We start from the raw sequence: 15,042 nt of genomic DNA on the forward strand, positions 1-15,042 counted from the left end.
CTGAATAAGGTTACTATTAAGAACAAGTACCCATTGCCAATGATTGATGATATGTTAGACCAATTGAAGGGTGCTGGCGTGTTTTCAAAGATAGATTTGCGGTCAGGGTATCATCAAATCCTTGTCAAATCTGAGGATGTGCAGAAGACAGCGTTTCGCTCACGCTACGGGCATTACGAGTATGTTGTGATGCCTTTCGGGGTGACGAATGCTCCGGCTATTTTCATGGATTACATGAATCGCATCTTCCGTTCTTGCTTGGATAAGTTTGTCGTTGTATTCATCGACGATATTCTAATTTATTCAAAGAATCATGAGGAGCATGTTGAACATCTACGAACAGCGTTGGGGATTCTGAGGGAACATCAGTTGTATGGGAAGCTATCGAAATGTGAGTTTTGGTTGGATGAAGTTCAGTTTCTTGGACATGTGATATCAGCTCAAGGAATCTCAGTTGATCCAACGAAGGTTGATGCAGTGTTAAAGTGGGAACGCCCTACATCTGTGACCGAAGTAAGAAGCTTTGTTGGTCTTGCAGGTTATTATCGAAAGTTTGTTGAGGGATTCTCCAAGATAGTGGGTCCCTTGACTCAGTTGACACGGAAGGACCAACCTTTTGTTTGGACAGATCAATGTGAGGCTAGTTTTGAGGAGATGAAGCGGAGATTGACAACTGCCCCAGTACTAATTATTCCAGACACAAATAAGACGTTTGAAGTATACTGTGATGCATCATATCAAGGTTTGGGTTGTGTCTTGATGCAACTAAGGAGACCAGTGGCGTATGCATCTCGACAGTTGAGGGTACATGAAATAAACTATCCAACGCATGATTTAGAGTTGGCGGCTGTGGTGTTTGCTTTGAAAATTTGGCGCCACTATTTGTATGGGGCGAGGTTTCAAGTTTTCAGCGATCACAAGAGTCTGAAATACCTGTTTGATCAAAAGGAGTTAAACATGCGACAGCAGAGGTGGATGGAATATCTGAAAGACTACAACTTTGAGTTGCAGTATCATCCTGGAAAAGCAAATATTGTTGCTGATGCTCTGAGCAGAAAACGAGTACAAATGTCTGCCTTGATGATCAAGGAGTTAGAGTTACTAGAAAAGTTGCGAAACATGAACCTTGGTGTGCAGTTGGGACAAGGTCAAATGTGGTATAGTCATCTAAAGATCACAAGTGGATTCTTAGAACAATTGAAAGCAGAGCAAGAAACAGATCTAGAGTTGCAAAGTATTGTGAAATTGTTGGGGAGTGATCAAGCCAAAGACTTCGCTTTGAACAGTGATGGCATTCTTCGTTTTCGGCGTAGAGTATGTGTTCCAGCGAAAACAGAGTTGAAAAGACTAATATTGGAAGAGGGACATAAGAGTAGTCTTAGTATACATCCAGGAATGACCAAGATGTATAAGGACTTAAAAGAATCCTTTTGGTGGAGCGGAATGAAGAAAGATGTGGCAAAGTTCGTAGCTTCTTGTTTGGTATGTCAGAAGGCAAAGATAGAACATCAAAGGCCAGGTGGATTATTACAACAATTAGATATTCCTCAGTGGAAATGGGACAACATCTCGATGGACTTTGTGACTCACTTACCAAGATCATTGAGGGGTCACAATTCCATTTGAGTGATAGTTGACCGATTAACAAAGAGCGCTCACTTTTTGCCAATCAACCTAAGTATGTCAATGGAAAAGTTGACAGAGTTGTACATTCGCGAAATAGTGAGATTGCATGGTATACCTGATAGCATTGTCTCAGATCGAGATCCAAGGTTTACATCAAGGTTCTGGCAGATGTTACAAGAAGCTTTGGGTTCAAGGTTGAGGATGAGCTCAGGATATCATCCTCAAACGGATGGACAGACTGAGAGGACTATTCAGTCATTAGAAGATTTGTTGAGAGCTTGCGTGTTGGATCATCTGGGAGGCTGGAGCGAGGTCCTACCATTGGTGGAGTTTACATACAATAATAGTTATCACTCTAGCATAGGGATGGCGCCTTTTGAAGCTTTGTATGGGCGAAGATGTAGAACTCCTTTGTGTTGGTTTCAAGATGGAGAATCTATAGTGGTGGGCCCTGAGTTGTTACAACAAACTACTGAGAAAGTGAAGCTTATTCAAGAAAGAATGAGAGCAACTCAAAGCAGGCAGAAGTCGTACGCAGATCAGAGAAGAAGACCGCTTGAGTTCAACGAAGGAGATCACGTATTTCTACGTGTGACACCGATGACCGGCGTAGGTAGAGCTATCAAGTCAAGGAAGTTATCACCAAAGTTTCTTGGTCCTTATGATATTATTAGGAAGATTGGACCAGTAGCATACGAGGTAGCTTTACCGCCACAGTTAGCAAACCTGCATAATGTGTTTCACGTATCGCAGCTAAGGAAGTACGTTTATGATCCAACTCATGTATTGGAGGAAGACAACATTCAAGTTCGTGAAGATCTTACTTTTGAAGTCGGACCAGTAAGAGTGTTAGAAGTTCAAACGAAGGAGTTGCGGGGAAAAGAGATTTGCACGGTGAAAGTACTCTGGAATGAGAAAACTCAAGAGATAACTTGGGAGCTAGAAGATTTTATGAGAAAAGAGTACCCACACTTATTTGAGAAATACCTTAATTTTCGAGGACGAAAATTTTAAAAGTTGGGGAGAATGTAAGACCTGTGTAAAATAAAAATATACTTTTATTTTACTATATTTTTGTTACTAAATAATTAATTATGATATGTTTGTGTAATGAAAATATTAAGAAAGTGAATAAAATAAATTAATTAGAACTAATGTTATCTTAATTTTAGAAAATTGTTTGAAAGAATGGTTGAGTAATGTTTCCTAGTTGTTTTATTTTCATTGGTGGGGAGGTGTGGGTCTTATAGTGATAAAATAAATAAAAAAATGGTGAGAAGGCATTGTTGGGTGGAGCACGTGAAAGTGTAAGAGGCTTGAAGGGAATTTTCTATGCTTTTGGCTTTTCTTGTTTATGATAGGAGAGAGAACATAGATTTATACTTGTGCTTCCTCTTTTTGCATGATTTGAGTTTCTGAAGGTGACATTGTCGGCAATAGGTGTTGAAATATTTTTCTATAGCTTGGCTTCTTTTGTTTTGTAGGGTTTTGGATAGATTATAGAGTTAAGTAAAAGAAACATATAGTTAAGTTGCATGGTGCGTACAAAACATGAGCAGGACTTAGATGAGAACCCTACCATTTTTCTTATATAAACTCTAATCTATGTGAGAGAGTGGAGGGAATATACAGATACTATGCTAAATCATAGGTTGGGAGTGTAGTTTTGAATTGTGGGAAGCACTGTTGCTACGCAAGGAAAGGAAGCCATCTTTGGTCTTTGCTTTGAACCTCAAAGGGTTGTGGAAACTCACTGGAACTAGAGGTAAGGGGGGAAACTAGGATTTATATAATTGTATGCATGTTGGGGTAGTTAAAAACTAGACTATATATGTATGTTTGATGGTGCATGTATATTGTATGATGGGTAGAAGGTAAGGGAAGCTAGATTTATTTCTTTGATTGTTGAAATAATCTGTATTTGATGCAAATCTGGGAAGAAGGGGATGAAATTGGGGTTTCTGGAAATCTGGTGCGATTCTGCAGAATTCTGCAGAACGCGCGTTCGTCCAAATGGCTCGACCAATTAGTGGTCGGCCAAAATATTAAGAGCGTTCGGTTTTAGTTTCTGATGTACCAGCGTTCACGTTCGTCCTTGGGTGATAGTGGTAACATATTAGACGTTCGTCCCAACAGTGCTCGACAATGGCGATCGGCCAAATAACCGTTCGGTCTTGTATCCTCCAGTAACGAGCGTTAGCGTTCGTTCTAGGCTTGTTTTGGTGAGCGTTCGGCGATCGGTCTCGTGTATGGGTGACTGTAGTGTTCGGCTGAATTTAGTATTATCAGGCTTGAATCTTGAGCGTTCGGTTTTTCTGTTTTAGTGATTTAAGCGTTCGATCTAAATTTGATATTCTTAGGTTTGAATCTGGAACGTTCGGTTTTGGGTGTATTAGTAAGCGTTCAGTCTGTAATTTGATATTCTCAGGTTTAAGATCTTGAACGTTCGTTTTGGTGAATTAGTTATTGTAGCGTTCGGTCTTAAATTTGATGTTCTTATGTTTAAATCATGAACGTTCGATTTTGGTGAATTATGGATTTTAGCGTTCGGTCTTAATTTAAATTCTTAGGTTTAAATATTGAATTCGATTTTGTGTATTGTTGATTTTGAGCGTTCGGTCTTAAATTGGATTCTTATGTGTGAATCTCGAGCGTTCGGTTTGATGTATTAGTGATTGTAGTCGTTCGTCCTTAATTTGGATTCTTACGGTTGGATCATAAGCGTTCGGTCTTTGATGATGCTTGATATTTGAACGTTCGTACAAACAATTAAGTTGAAGTGCTCAATCTTAGCGTCCGTTCGAATAGCGCTCAGCCAAATAGTGCTAAATCATGGTGCTCGGTGTGTAGCGTTCGGCCTGTTTATGCTTGATCTTATAGCGTCCGTCCAAGTAGCATTCGGTGAATAGCGTCCGTCCAAGTAGCATTCGGTGAATAGTGTTCGACCAAATAGCGTTCGATGAATAGTGTTCGTCCAAATAGCGTTTGGTGAATAGTGTCCGTCCAAATAGCGTTCGGCGAATATGTATGAATCCGTAATTTCTTTGGTAGTATTTTAAAACAATTATTGAGAATTGTTGGTTATTTTCTTGATCTAATATCGGTTTATTTATACATGTTATTGAGAATATGTATGAATTCGTGATTGAGCACGTTTATTCTGTTGGAGGTGGTACATACACTATGTTATTTACTTGTAACTTCGTCTGTCTTTTGAGCATTTTTGCTAGTCTCGCGTGAGACTGAGATTCGAGTGTCACCTTCTTCTGCGCGAGTAGGTGAATGTCTCGCTCAATGACTTCGGCTCGTGTTGAGTATAGTGCATCGTTACGCGTAGTATCGATGTTTTTACTCGTTAGTCCTTGAGGAGTCGGGGAGATAGGTCTGAAGTCGCGATGGAAGACGACTCGGGTCGCCTGTTATTGAGAATAGGTTATGACGACGAATTACAAGTAAACAACATTGTTTATGAAGGACTAGTCTGCAATGTCATGTGTGTCGAATTATATTAAATCATGGAAATTGTTATAGTTTATATGAAATGGGTTTATGATGTGATATTTCTGGTTACTCACCCTGAAATGTTGTGGTTGTGGTTTCCACCTACGTTGATCGTACTTGTACGGGAGTAGATGGTATTGCAGATCAAGCTGGATTGGAATAGCTCTTCGAGAGAGACGGGAAATAAAACTTGTTGGGATTTTTATAATGTTTTCTTATTTATGTTCGTTTGATTTTGTTATTTTAAGAAACAATTAAGATTTGGTTTGTTGTAATGTATGAACTTATGATATGTGTATGGTTTGTTTATGTGTGGTATATTTTAAAAAAATAAAAATAAAAATAAATACTTTCATAAGATTCATGCTTCAAGATTATTATTATTATTATATCCTATAAGGGGTGTTACAGAGAGCATCATTGATGGGGATGAGTTTTTCAAAACACTAGAGCACGGTTTGTTTTATAATTCATTGTTACTAGAATAGGGTTTGATGTACTCAATGGAAACTTTATCTGTTATGATGGTTTGCTGATGATTGTGATTGTTTGATAAGTAATGCTTGAATGATGCTTTAATATAGATTGATGTTGAGATGTGCAAATTACATGCTTATAGAGGTGATTCACAAGCTTCATGAACAAATGCAAGTTACTGTGATTGTGATTGTGATATTGAGCAGGATGTGTATGTCAAATGTGAATGAGCTTATATGTGAGGTTTTGAGCTCCAGAGTTTTTGTGATTGAGTGCTATTACTTTGAAAGCATGAATGACTTTGCCCAGGTTTGTTATGATTGAATTACTTGCTTGTTTGCATTATATGATCAAGGTCGTTTGTTGGTAACCCTTATATTAGCCAAATTGCATGAAATAAGCCACAAAAGAGAACACTTTGTGTTCTATCATTTGAACCCCTAGCCTTGAACATAAATTTAAAACCCTTGTTGAGAGCTTTACCTTGAGTTAAGTAGACAATATTTTGTGATATTGACAAATGTTCAAGTTTGGGGTTGTTGGAAAATAGAAAGGGAAATTGAAAGCATTGAGCTAAGAGCTAAGAATTAAGTATGTGAAAAGAGAAAGAAAAGAAAAGAAAAGAAAAAGCAAAGCTCAATGCAAAGGAAAGTTGGGAAAAGTAAGAATGATTGTGTTTATATGATTCTCTTAACTCAAGGGTTTTGTGATCTAGAAAAACCAATTTTCTTGTTAGCCCAGCCACATTATAAGCCATTGAAAGTCCTTGTGATGGTGCATGCTTGTGAATTTATTTGATTGTGGTTAAATGAAAGGCAAAGTTAATTCATGTGACACTGTGATAGTAGAGTGAATGAGTGATTACCTCTTATACACTTGTGTTTGAGAGAAACACTTTACCTAGTGAGGAAATATTCCATGAGCACATGAACATCCATGCTTAGTTGATTGATCATTCATGAAAAATAACATTTGCTGAATATTAAGTGATTTTGTGAACACTCAAAGCATGTGCACATCTTGATTGAAATCTTTGTCATGAGGTTAATTGAAGTTTTTACTTATCTTGAAAAAAGGATTTTTGAATGAGTGAACCATTGTACAGATTGGTAGAAGATTGAGTTACATTTTGTTTGCTTGAGGACAAGCAAAGTTCTAAGTTTGGGGTTGTGATAACAGTTGAAAAACTGTTATTTTCATGCTTAAATTTGATACTAAAAGCAACCTTTAACACTTAAAAACTAGCTTGAAATCATGTTTTTGGTTATATTTTTAGGAATAAGAGAGCTGGACAGGTTTATGCTTGATTTCAGTGTTTTATGCAGGTTTTAAGGTGAATTTGGTGAAAGAAGTGAAGAAGGATAGGAATGAAATCAGAAAAGACATTAAAAAGTGCAAAAGGAGCAGCCGCAACCACCGCTGAGCGGCAGTTTACCACTGAGCGGCACTCAGAAACCCACGTTGGCTCCGTTGAGGGGTGAAAAGGCCGTTGAGGGGAAGAAACGAACTCGCGCACTTACCGCTGAGCGGTACTATTTTGGGCTTGGGCCTAATTTTATGAATAATATATAAGCTTTAGGGTTTCCTAGGGTTTGTATCTTTGGCTGGGACGAAGCAAACACTCTCTTTTCCACCCCTTTGAAGGAAGATCTTGGATGCTCAGGCTACCTCTCTACCTTTCTAGGGTTTTATCTTTCATCATTGTTCATCTAGATTCACCATGAATATGGTGAACTAAACCTTGTATTGTTGTTGGGGGATCAATGTAATCTTGTGAAACTCTCATATATGGAATTTGTGTTTAAAAATCTTATTTGAGATACATGCTTTCTTTCATTAATTGTTAGGGTTTTTCCTCTGTGCTCAAAGCTTGCATTATTTAACTCATTCATTGTCATGATCAGTGATTTTGTCGATATGGGAACGTACGGGGAAGTCTAGATCCGGGGAATTTCTCCCAATAGCATAATTGTTGCCTTTAAGCTCCTGCACTTCAGAACTAATTACTAGGAATGCTAGGAATTGTATGAACTCGTAATTAAGGATAGGCCTTCTTGACAAGGTAATTTAGAGAGTGGCATTAACATTGATGAAAAGATTGATGAATTCCTAAAGTATATGAGAGTGGATAAGATGAAATTGATAACCCCAACAACATACTCATCCATATAATTCATCCCGTGTTTGTTTTACTCTTTTTGCCATTGATCACATTCATGCATACATGTTTAATTACTGTCTTTTGAATTAAAAACCTACAATCACACGTTCCCAAGCCCAAAATAGTGCCGCTCAGCGGTAAGTGCGTGAGTTGATTCTTCCCCCTCAGCGGCATTTTCACCCCTCAGCGGAGCCAACGTGAGTTTCTGAGTGTCGCTCAGCGGTAAACTGCCACTGAGCGGTAGTTGCGACTTCTCCTTTTGCACTTTTTGATGTCTTTTCTGATTCTATCTCTATCCTTCTTCACTTCTTTCACCAAATTCACCTTAAAACCTGCATAAAACACTGAAATCAAGCATAAACCTATCCAGCTCTCTTATTTCTAAAAATATGAACAAAAGCATGATTCCAAGCTAGTTTCTAAGTGCTAAAGGTTGCTTTTAGTATCAATTTTAAGCATGAAAATAACAGTTTTTCAACTGTTATCAATACACAGACCCTGCCTTTGAACCTCAGAATGCCATCAGCCCCCAAGGTAAAATCTTTACCTTGCTCAGTCCCGATCAAACCTGCTGACTTTTGGATCTCAACATCTTTCAATTGTTCTTCTTTGACACTCCTCAACAAGTCATTGGACACCATGGAATTACTGCATTTGATACTATCAGCTTCAAATTCTACCTGCAACCTCAAATCTCTGAAGCTTTCCACCAGCCCTAACTTTCTGACCATTAAGGTCGAAATATGCATTGACTTCCTACTCAAATGCATCTGCCACCACGTTAGCTTTCTCAGGGTGATAGAGGAGGTCAAAATCAAAATCTTTAAGGAACTCCATCCATTTCCTTTGCCTCATATTAAGTTCCTTCTGATCAAAGAGATACTTCAGGCTCTTATGATCACTGAACACCTGAAACTGCGCGCCATACAGGTAGTGTCTCCAAATCTTCAAAGCAAAGACCATAGCCGCCAACTCCAAGTAATGAGTGAGGTAATTCTTCTCATGAACTTTGAGTTGTCTTGAAGCATATGCCACTACCTTCTTCTCCTGCATCAGTACACACCCTAATCCCTGATGTGAAGCATCACAGAAAACCTCAAAAGGTTTACCCGTGTCAGGGATAACCAGAACTGGTGCACTAGTCAACCTTTTCTTTAGTTCTTGGAAGCTAGTCTCACAACGGTCTGTCCAAACAAAAGGTTGATCCTTCCTAGTCAGTGGCGTCAATGGCTCCACAATCCGAGCAAAATTTTCAATAAAATGGCGATAGTAGCCCGCTAAACCCACAAAACTTCTGACTTCAGTCACAGTCTTAGGTTTCTCCCACTGAAGTACTGCTTGCACCTTAGTGGGATCAACAGAAATTCCTCCGGCTGAAATCACATGCCCAAGAAAAGGAACTTCTTCCATCCAAAACTCACACTTAGACAGCTTGGCATACAGTTTCCTTTCTCTTAGTACTCCAAGCACTGCCCTAAGGTGATCTTTGTGCTCTTCCCGAGTCTTAGAATAGACAAGTATGTCATCTATAAAGACAACCACAAACTTGTCCAAGAAGGGTCTGAAAATTTGATTCATATAGTCCATGAAAATGGCTGGAGCATTAGTCACACCAAAAGGCATAATCACATACCCATAGTGGCCATATCTAGACCTGAACGCTGTCTTCTGCACATCATCTGCTTTCACCAAGATCTGATGATAGCCTGACCTCAAATCAATCTTAGAGAACACTGTAGCTTTGTACAATTGATCCATCAAGTCATCTATCCTCAGCAACGGATACTTATTCTTGATCGTCAACTTATTCAACTGCCGATAGTCAACGCACAACCTCGAGCTATCATCTTTCTTCTTTACTAGCAACACTGGCGCACCCCACGGCGAAGCACTCGGCCAGATAAACTATTTCTCTAACAGCTCTTCAATCTGCTTCTTCAACTCGGCCAACTCAACTAGAGCCATCCGATAAGGGGCTATAGATACTGGCCCTGCTCCTGAGACCAGATCAATAGAGAACTCCACTTCTTGCGGAGGAGGTAAACCAGGAACTTCTTCAGGAAAAACATCCATGAAGTCGTTCACGACAAAAAGGTCTACACTCTGATTTTCGTGAGACGAATGATCTGACTCCTGAGTTGCGTCCATATGCGTCATAACCAAGAAACAACTAGCGCCTTCCATTATATCTTGCCTCAACACGCTTAGCGACAATGACATCTCTTCATCTTCGCTAGGAAATATCAACTCCTTGTTACCACAATCTATGAGGATGCGATTGGCAGACAACCAATCCATTCCCAAGATTACCTCTGGCCCTTGTAGAGGCAAGCAAATAAGGTTCACTCTGAACCTACGCCCCTCAACCTCAATAGGACATCTAGAACATACTGTAGACGTCTTGACCAACCTAGATGCTGGTGTAGAAACCACCAGATCACACTGAAGCTCCCCGACTACGAAACCCAATCTCTCTGCACAAGCCTCATACACAAATGAATGCGTCGCCCCCGAATCATACAACACCACACAAGGCATACCAAATAACAAACAACATCCGACGATGAGGTTACCTGAGTTAAATGCCTCTACTCTAGTCAAAGCATAAACTCGCCCAGTAGCCTATAGTCTGGCACCACCCCTCTGAATAGATCTCCCAGCACGGTGTGTCTATGGTCCAATCCTCCTGACTGTAGGGCAATCTCTAGCAAAGTGGCCCTCACCACGGCAGATGTTACACCTCCGGTAACCGCTCATCTGAGGACACACAGACTATAGATGTGGCCCTCCACATTTGTAGCACCGCAACCCTCCTGTTTGGCTAGACTGCCCTGAGTGCACCGAGGGTTGGGAGGATGAAACCTTAGACCCAGAAGATGGTGACGGTCTAGGGTAAGGAGCCCTCCTGGAACTAAATCCACCACGGGACCTAGATGGTCCTCCACTTCTAACAAGCTGACTCTGTTGCCCTTCAGCTTCCGTCTTGGTCTTTTCCATCACACGGGCCATCTCTACCAAGGTAGGGAACTCCTTGATACGCAGCCCTTTCACCCATAGCTTGATATCTTCTCTTAGGCCATTCTCAAACTTTCTGCACTACCACTCTTCATCCATAGTCATGGTGTAGAATCGGAGCAAGTTCTTGAACCTGTCTGCATACTCAGTCACGGGCATACTTCCTTGCACTAGCTGGAGAAATTCAATCTCCTTGTCATACCTTACACTATCAGGGAAGTACTCAGTGTAAAACTTTGTCCTGAACACTTCCCAAATAATAGGAGTCTCACTCCCTTCCAGAATCATCTTCATGCTGCTCCACTAGTGACCAGCTTCTCCAATTAGCAAGTACTCAGTATAGGCCAATTTGTTCTCATCTGGAAACCTCTTGGCATGGTAAATTCTCTCCATGTCTCTGAACCAGTGATCAGCTTCATCTGGGCTACACTTCTCATCAAACCTAGCTGGATGATGTTGTAGAAAGCTTTTCAGGCTCCATTCTAGAACCGGACCTGCAACGGTCCTACCACCAGCCATCATATCCATGAACTGTCTCTGGGTGGTATCAGTCGATGCTTTGGCATTCTCAGCAGACACGCTTGCAGCTTCCAAATTCTGCAAGGCTATTGTGTTTTGCTGAACCAGTGCAACATTCTACTGTTGCAACGCTTGAAGCACAGTCTCTAACATCTGGTTAGATTCAGACGGATCGTCCTGTGGGGGAGGAGGAGGAGGAAGCCTAGGTGTCATCTTCTGTTGACATAGGGAGGAAAGACCATCAGTCCAACTCAAATAAACAAGGACAACCAATTTAAACATGACTAAGAGTACACAAGCATAAGCAAGGCACACACATACCCTACAAGATTTACTAAGGACAGAAACTGCTCTGATACCATAAATGTAACATCCCAGATTATATAGAAGCATATAACATAATAAGTCCACATTTAAATAAGAGAGACCAGTTAGAGTAGACTGTAAATATGGTTGTTAAGCTTACAGTCATCCTGAAATGAGTCATAATTTAAAACTTGAACGCGAATGAAGTATTTCAAAAGGGTAGGATTCACAGGGAGATCCTTAACGATTGAATAGTAATTCAAAATACAAGAAATACTAAGAGAACCCTAAGGAGACTAAGAAGCAACATCGTCTTCCTCCAAAGCCTGCTCTAGAGGTACCTCATCCGCCTCTGCTCACATCCAAGTGGATGATCATTGCAAAAGAAAAGCATACCCAAACAAACACAAACACACAAGCAAGGGTGAGCTAGATATAAAAATCATGTTATAACATTTACAGGCAACATGCAAATACAGACAGGTACCCTACACTTCACACACACGACTTGTTGCACTTAAACTTGACTCGTCCGGACTAGAATGATTGTCGAGCTATGATGAGTTATGCACTCGTGGTGGCCTCTACTGCTTTGCAAAGCCATTGCCAATGGGTTTCATCCTACCATACTCACGAGGTTAGTCCGTTATCACTCACCTTGGGCCGTATTGGAAGCACCCAAGACTAGGACCTCCTGCTACTCCTCACCACATGGATCAATCCTCTCTACTTGAGAATGAAAGACCATTGGAGCATCAGGAAAACCTCCAAGACTGAGCTACCATGCGAATCATTCTAAATGTGAAGGGCACCACCATGAATCTTCTCCTTGAAGATCATGGAATTACGTCCAACACTATAGGGGACCACCATGTGACCTCCCTTTGAGATCCATGAAATTACGTCCATCAACCATACTAGTACAACCATATACTTTCAATCACCAAACATGTTTCACATACTCACATACTTTTAATATAATCACATCATACTATGCATTGCCAACACCTCACGCACTTGGTTCAACCGAAAAGAAAGCAAAAGAAAAGACTGGACTAAAAGGGTTCACACAGCGTACCCTATTTGCAAGGCGAGACAAGAGGATCTCGCATAGCGCACCCGTTAATTCGCATAGTGAATTAACTCGCAGCATGCATCAGACTTCAAACCTCTCGCATAGCGCACCCAGGTCGCTATGCGAGAGCCTAGACAAAGACCAACCCCCTTAAAGCTCTCGCTATCCACAAACAGAGAGCAACCCCCTTTGGTGTGAGTGTGTGATTCTGCAGAATTTTCGTTCTGTAGATGATGCAGAGTCGCTATGCGAATTACCTAGACAGTGAGCACCCTCTATAGGATCTCGCTATGCGAGACAACTCGCATAGCGACTTTGCATCATCTACAGAACGAAAATTCTGCAGAATCACACACTCACACCAGTCCTTACCATTTCTAGGCCTCTTGGCCAACTTCTAAGACTCCTAATTCATGTTATATACTTAGTTAGACTTGCCTAGCTGATTAAAACATTACTACTACAATTCTAAAGTGATTTAGACTCAATTTCTACTCTAGAACACCAAAATCAACAACTTAAGCACCCAAATCCAATTCTAATACTTGTAACTCATTTTAGTCCAGTTTTATGATCCTAGCAAGTCACAATTGACTTGCCTAAGATGTCCCAACAGCCCAAATATACACAGGACCCCTACTTCCCAAAATCACTACCTCACTTCCTCTCACGTGATCTAAAACACTACAAATCCTTTTAACTTTCAACATACAGCTGCTACCTCAAATTTTACTCATCTAACATCCTCAGTTGCAGTCACATAACACATTTAAATCAGCTCACAAGCATTAATTCCCAGATTCACAAATGAACATATAAGCACATATTATTCCATACACTTAAGACTTAAAAACGTAACTCAAACAGCACACTGATGCATAAATCAGTCCATACACTCCACATATAACAATTTATTATAAAGTACTCTAGCTCCCCTTACCTTGGAGTGACTTGACTGAACAGTATAGCTCGCTGGAAAAACCCTAACAGCACCTCACAACAAGGACCTAAACAGTGCCCTACAACCACCAAAATGGTGACAGAAACAACTCTTAGAGCTAGAATGAACGGAGGAAAACGTAAAGAAGGGTACACTAGGCACATGCAACTTGCCCTAGGTCCCAAACAACGGAGAACAGTGAAGAGCTACTTATCCGCTGAATGATGAAAATCTATTCGGATGGTTGCGAAGGTCTCTTCGCCGCGGTCACTTGAGCACCACCTAAACCAACATGCAACGACTGAATGTGAGGGAATGGTAGAGAGAAGGCAGAGAGAAATGTGAGTCTAAGTTTTAGTGAGAGAATGAGAAGCTGAGATAAGGAACTCAGATTGGAAAAGTCCCTTCTAAGGTCTTGCTGTCCTTAGTTTCACGGGCCTGGCTACCTCAACATAAGGCCTAAGAGCCCTATATTTTCAGGCCCTTACACATAATATATAAGATTTAATTAAATAATAAATAGAATAAAACATTACACATTAAAAAATAATTAAAACAATAAATAACTCAAAAAACATAAAACAATAACATAAAAAATTGATACTTAATTAAATAAAATATATAAAATACATTACAAATTATAATTTAAATAAGAAACAAATAAATACTTCTAAAAACTTTAAATAATTACATAATAAATAACACGTAAATAAATAACAAATCTAAAACATATTCCAAAGTCAAAATTAAAAAGTTAAAAAAAAAATACATAATATATAATATTTAAATACATACAAATAAATATATAACAAATTATTCATTTCAAACATATTAAAAACAAAAAATAAAATCATTGATTAATAAATAATTAATAAAATCAACAAAACGAATAAAACCATTAATTAATAAAATCAACAAAACCAATAAAACCATTAATTAATAAAATCAATAAAATATATAAATAACAAACAGAATAAATTTTCAACAACACTAAATAATTAAATAATAAACAATACCTAAATAAATTTTAAATATTACACAAATTACAAATTCAAAATAACATAATTTAACAAAACTAAAATAATTACCTTATATATAATATTAAAATAAATAAAAATAAATATATCAATCTATTTATTTCAAACATATTTTAAAATAGAGTTAATTATGTTTTTAGTCCCTAAATTATCAAGTCCCTAAATTATCAAGCAAATTTGGTTTTAGTCTCTCTTTCAAAATAAGGTACATTTTAATTCTCCTCCTTAAAGAAACCTTAATTTTTTGTCTTTCAAAACTAACAGCGTTCAAAACAGCTTATGTGACTAAGGGTAATGTGTCACTATTTTTTTTTTTTATACCGAGTCAACGTCTCCTTCTTTGCATCTTCACGCTTAACTTCTCTCCCTCCCTCCATCTTCCAGC

General features: G+C 39.1%; 2 protein-coding genes across 2 annotated transcripts; both read right to left on the reverse strand.

Annotated features, from left to right (window-relative positions):
* Nucleotides 1–9,670: 9,670 nt before the first annotated feature.
* Nucleotides 9,671–10,303, reverse strand: LOC108319548 (uncharacterized). Its single transcript, XM_017550712.1, has one exon. It carries the CDS (start codon nucleotides 10,301–10,303, stop codon nucleotides 9,671–9,673), a length of 633 nt encoding a protein of 210 aa, XP_017406201.1.
* Nucleotides 10,304–10,537: 234 nt separating this feature from the next.
* Nucleotides 10,538–11,074, reverse strand: LOC108319549 (uncharacterized). Its single transcript, XM_017550713.1, has 2 exons — nucleotides 10,914–11,074; nucleotides 10,538–10,856 (listed from the first exon to the last, which is right to left on the reverse strand). Exons 1-2 carry the CDS (start codon nucleotides 11,072–11,074, stop codon nucleotides 10,538–10,540), a joined length of 480 nt encoding a protein of 159 aa, XP_017406202.1.
* Nucleotides 11,075–15,042: the final 3,968 nt, after the last annotated feature.

The sequence above is a fragment of the Vigna angularis genome, chromosome 5 (genome assembly GCF_016808095.1).
Source record: "Vigna angularis cultivar LongXiaoDou No.4 chromosome 5, ASM1680809v1, whole genome shotgun sequence".
NCBI lineage: Eukaryota > Viridiplantae > Streptophyta > Magnoliopsida > Fabales > Fabaceae > Vigna > Vigna angularis.